This window comes from Microtus ochrogaster, chromosome 7 (assembly GCF_000317375.1).
Source record: "Microtus ochrogaster isolate Prairie Vole_2 chromosome 7, MicOch1.0, whole genome shotgun sequence".
Classification (NCBI taxonomy): domain Eukaryota; kingdom Metazoa; phylum Chordata; class Mammalia; order Rodentia; family Cricetidae; genus Microtus; species Microtus ochrogaster.
Window position 1 is genome coordinate 63,383,594 of NC_022014.1, and position 5,190 is coordinate 63,388,783.

Below are 5,190 nucleotides of genomic sequence, written 5' to 3' on the forward strand. Positions count from 1 at the left end.
CCGCCTGCCTCTGCCTCCCGAGTGCTGGGATTAAAGGCGTGCGCCACCACCGCCCGGCTTGCCAAGTTTCTTATATCTTAAGATTTCTTCAAATATATAAAACTAGCAGTGTCTTTTTTACTGCTTCAAATAGTACTTTGTAGTTTGATTTAAAGCAGTTTAAAGTTGACTTTTTAAGAACAAATAGGAAGCAGCACCCTGTTTTGTAAAGTTGTCTTTGTCATCTCTAGAAACTGTTCTTGGTTATTGTCCTTCCTTCCTCCCCTCTCTTTCTCTGTGTGTGTGTGTGTAGGGGGGTAAGGGCAAGGTTTCAGCTGGCCTCATAGAACTTACTGTGTAGTTTAGGATGGCCTTAAAATCCAGTCCTCCTCCTGGTACTTCCCAAGTATTGATTGGGTATGCAGGCATGTTTCTTCTCTCCTGAGTTGGACTTTTTTCTTTAATATTAAAATGCAAGGTCTGGTTTTTGGTTTTTCTTGTTGTTATTTGTTTGCTTGGTTTTGGTTTTTCCTAATTGACTATTAGCATGTGTGCCTTCCCTGTTTTCCCTTTGAGAGGTCTCACCATAGCCTAAGCTGCTCACAAACTTACAATGTAACTTAGGATGGGAACTTCTGATCTTCCTGTCTCTACCTCCTTAATGCTGAGATTGCAGATGTGTACTGTGACTCCACGCCTGGCTCCCTGTGGTGATAAAAGTCAAACACTAGGCTTCCTAAATGCTGGCTGGTTAGATGAGCACCATTGTACTAACTGAGCCACAGGCGAAGCAGCAGTGAGAAGTCTTTATAGATGTCTAATCTCTCCTCTTTGCAGTGTTCTCCCAGATTTTCAGATATAAAGATCAAATATTTTTAGCTTACTTTGATGTTATTTAAAAGTTGTTTGGACATTAAATGCACAGTCATGATTCTCACTAAGATCATCTCATAGTTGTGTTTAGGAACATAACACTTATCAAGGTATGACAAATACAATTTTTTAATTTTTAAAATTCATTTATAATATGGCCTATGCACATATATATGCACATCTCTGCGTGTGTGAGTCAGAGGACAGCTTGGGGAACAGCTCTCTCTTTCTCCTGTGGGGTGGGGAGTAGGAACTGTAACTCACCTTACAATACAGCTGCATTTCCTTTGTGAGAGTGATGAGTTTTGTGAACATAATGGATTTTGTCTGTCCTCAGGTCTGGAGAGAATGATGTAGAGTATAACAACATGGAACTGGAAGAGGGAGAACTCATGGAAGATGCAGCTGCTGCAGGACCTCCAGGTACAGGGGCCAGGCTCCACGAGTCACCTGCTGTCGTAGTTTAGTGGAGGGCAACCATTGTTTGTTTGTTTGTTCTGTTTCTTGACTTGGGATTCCACTATGTAACCTGATTCTCCTGCTGTGGCCTTTCCAGGGGTGAAATTACAGATATAGACCACCACATGTGGCAAAATTTACTTTATCGTTAAAGAAACTGGTGCACAGGTAAATTAAGCAACTTACCCTGTTTTCACAGCTTAGCAAATAAGGAGAAATTGGATCTTGAGGTTTGTATGGATTTTGTGTACTCTTGACTCTGGTGTGTGAGTCTTATCTGTATTAAGCTTTGTTTACAGAATGATTTAAATAGCCACATGGAATATGAGCTTACAAAGGATATTTAGAAAGCTGATTTTCAGAGCTATACAAACTCATGTGTAGTTACCAGGGCACATATGTAGTTGTTGTTTCAACTAGTTTAGAACCCAGATTTTGTTAGACGCAGTCCTCCACCCTTCCCAAATCACACTGAGAAGATCTTATATATGTAATGGATGTTTTTCCTTATGTCTTTAGATCTTATTGTAAGAATTGGCTGGAACATTTAAAAGCTAGCTTTTGGCATTTATCTCTAATCCCAGCTCTTGGAAGGCTGAGGCAGGAGGATTAAGAATGCAAGGCCAACCTGAGGTAGATTATTCTGAGGCCAGAAGAAGATTCCCTGGGACTGCAGTTAATAAAAGTAATAAGCCACCATGTCCTCTTAAATAGCAGAAGTGCCAGTGTGATCTACAGAGTGAGTTCCAGGACAGCCAGGGTTACACAGAGAAACCCTGTCTCCAAAAACAAAAAGACAACAACAAAAAGTATTTACTGGTAATTTAACAAGAAGTGGATGCTGTTTGAACATGTGGATTCCAAGTATTGAATAAATGTCATTCATATTTTCATTTGTTTTTGTTTTGGGTTTTTTTGCATTTATTTTCTGTAGCTCTAAATATTCTAATAAAATTTAGATACTTTATCCTAGATATTAAAGATGTAAAGTGAAAAAAGACCCTTATTTTCATTGTTGAACTTTGCTGAAATTTATCTACTTAACACACATTGAATATAATAGTATATTTCTAGTTCCTGAAAAATGAAATGAAAAAGACTTCTGTACTTTATAACTAAAGGTGAATAAATGCAAGAATAATTAGCAAAAAATATGACGGTACACATGCAGATATTAAGTCATTTTTGAAAGACTCTTTCCTCCGTGAGATAGAGTATAACTCGCCCTCGTTTAAGTAAATGTTGTGCTGGGGGAAGCTTGACCACATCACATGTGATGGATGCATTTAGCATTGTCTGTGGTGAGACGTGTCAATATGTAGAGAACATTTACCTCTGTATTGTTGAATCAGAGAAACCCTTAACTGAGGGACATTGTACAGATTGTCCAAATAAGGACAATAATCACAAACCAAAGAAGACTAGTTTGATGTTCTGGATTAAATTCTAGAAGAGAAAAAGTCAACATGTGGGGAAAATTAATGATCTATATACAGTAGAATTTAGTTAGTAACTTAGTATATCAGTATTGGTTCATTTGTTGTGATAAATGTATCAAAGTAATGAAAGGTGTTAACAGAATTGGGTGTGAAATATATAGAAGCATTCTGTACATTTTCTATAATTCAGACTTCTAAAAATTAAAAACAATGAATCAGTGATTAAAAGCTGGCTTGGGGTTGTGTGCAGCATTCCCAAACCCCTGGGCCTGCCCAGTTGCACAGCAGCCAAACATAACATAAGAGACCCTGTTTCAGACAACGTGGAGGGCAAAGAGTGGCAGCTGAATTTGTCTTCTGATCTCTATAACCTTATTACGGCATGTAGACACATGTACTTAAAGGCAGACACGCAAACACACATGCACACACAGCAATACAACATTTCTAATTCAAATTGACATTGATAAGTTTATTACTCAAAACATTTGTTCTTTTTTGTTTTTGCTTTTGCTTTTTTTTTTTTTTTTTTTGAGATATGGTCTTATGTTTCCTTGGCTGGTCTGAAGCTCAGTGTATAGAACAGGATGGCCTTACACTCACAGAAATTTGCTGACTCTGCCTTTCAAGTGCTGACATTAAGCCTGGACCTTTTTATTGTTTGTTGTTATTTATTTTTGGTTTATGAAACCAGTGGGTTTTTTTTTTGTTTGTTTGTTTTTTATGTAGCCCCAGCTAGCCTGCAACTTGCTGTGTAGATCAGACTAGTCTTGAACTCACAGAGATCTGCCTGTCTGTCTCCCCCATGTTGCGATTTAAGATGTGTGCCACCATACCCGGCTTATTATGTAGCATCTTGATTATTTTCTTATGTATATATTTATAGCATTTTATTTTGTAGTCTAGGCCTGCCTGGAACTCAAGTATCCTAAACTGGCCTCAAATTCATAGCAATTCTGGTATTGCAGCCTCCTGAGTACTGGATTATAAGCATGAGCCACCATACTTGACTGGTGAAAAGTTTCATATTTCTCATCATATTTTGGAGTTCTTCAGTTATTTTTTTCAGATAATTCTTTGCAGTTTTTTCATTTTTTTTTTTGTGACTTAGTTTTATGTTGCTATGGTTTTTTTTTTAATTTATTATGTATACAATGTTGTCTGTGTGTATGCCTGGAGGCCAGAAGAGGGCACCAGACCTCATTACAGATGGCTGTGAGCCACCATGTGGTTGCTGGGAATTGAACGCAGGACCTTTGGAAGAGCAGGCAATGCTCTTAACCACTGAGCCATCTCTCCAGCCCCCTATGTTGCTATGTTTATGAGGGTTGCTGAAACTCTGTATTTTTTGTTTGTGTTTTGTCTTTGTAAGAAATGTGAAATTAGCCGGGCGATGGTGGCGCACGCCTTTAATCCCAGCACTCGGGAGGCAGAGGCAGGATCTCTGTGAGTTCGAGACCAGCCTGGTCTACAGAGCTAGATCCAGGACAGGCTCCAAAACCACAGAGAAACCCTGTCTCGAAAAACCAAAAAAAAAAAGAAAAGAAATGTGAAATTAGCCAGGTAGTGGTGGGATATGCCTTTAATGCCAGCATTCGGGAGGCAGAGGCAGGCAGATCTCTGTGAGTTCAAGGCCAGCCTGGTCTACAAGAGCTAGTTCCAGGACAGGCACCAAAGCTACACAGAGAAACTCTGTCTTTAAAAAACGAAACAAAACAAAACAAAAAGCCAAATTAAAACCATAGTAAGAAACCACTGCGCATTGACCATAATGGTTAATATATATTATTTAAATTGCTTCTTTTTTTCTTAGGCAGGGTTTCATGTAGCCTGGATTGATTTTAACTTGTTATGTAGCCAAAGATGGATTTGTATTCCTAATCCTTTAACCTCCACCTCTCAAGTGCTAGGATTACAGACATGTGTTACCACACCTAGTATGGTTAATATTTTAAACCTGGCAGTACTAAATGTTAAGTATAAGAAAAGATGGGAACCCTTTTACTCTCTGATGGGAGTGAAAACTTTTTCTTCCTTGACCTTGGCCTGCACTGAGTTGTGTATCTTTTTTTTAAAATTTTTTTATTTTAAGATTTATTTACATATTTAGGTATACAGTGTTCTGCCTGCATGTATGCCTGCAGGCCAGAAGAGGGCACCAGATCTGTAAGAAGTGATTGTGAGCCACCATGTGGTTGCTGGGAATTGAACTCAGGACCCCTGGAAGAGCAGTCAATGTTCTTAACCTCTGAGCCATCTCTCCAGCACCCCAAGTTGTGTATCTTGTACACATTTATTTTTTATTTTTTTTAAATATTTATTTTTATTTATTTATTTATTATGTATAATAATATTCTTTCTGCGTTATGCCTGCAGTCCAGAAGAGGGCACCAGACCTCATTACAGATGGTTGTGAGCCACCATGTGGTTGCTGGGAATT

The 5,190-nt window shown here is 38.5% G+C and overlaps 1 protein-coding gene across 1 annotated transcript in view; it reads left to right on the forward strand.

The window, feature by feature from the left end:
- Window positions 1-5,190, forward strand: part of Trim37 (tripartite motif containing 37) — a 129,787-nt gene that overhangs the window by 53,299 nt on the left and 71,298 nt on the right. Inside the window, exon 17 of the mRNA XM_005350477.1 lies at window positions 1,190-1,275. Coding sequence (XP_005350534.1) covers window positions 1,190-1,275 — 86 coding nt within the window. The remainder of the gene's footprint in view (window positions 1-1,189; window positions 1,276-5,190) is intronic.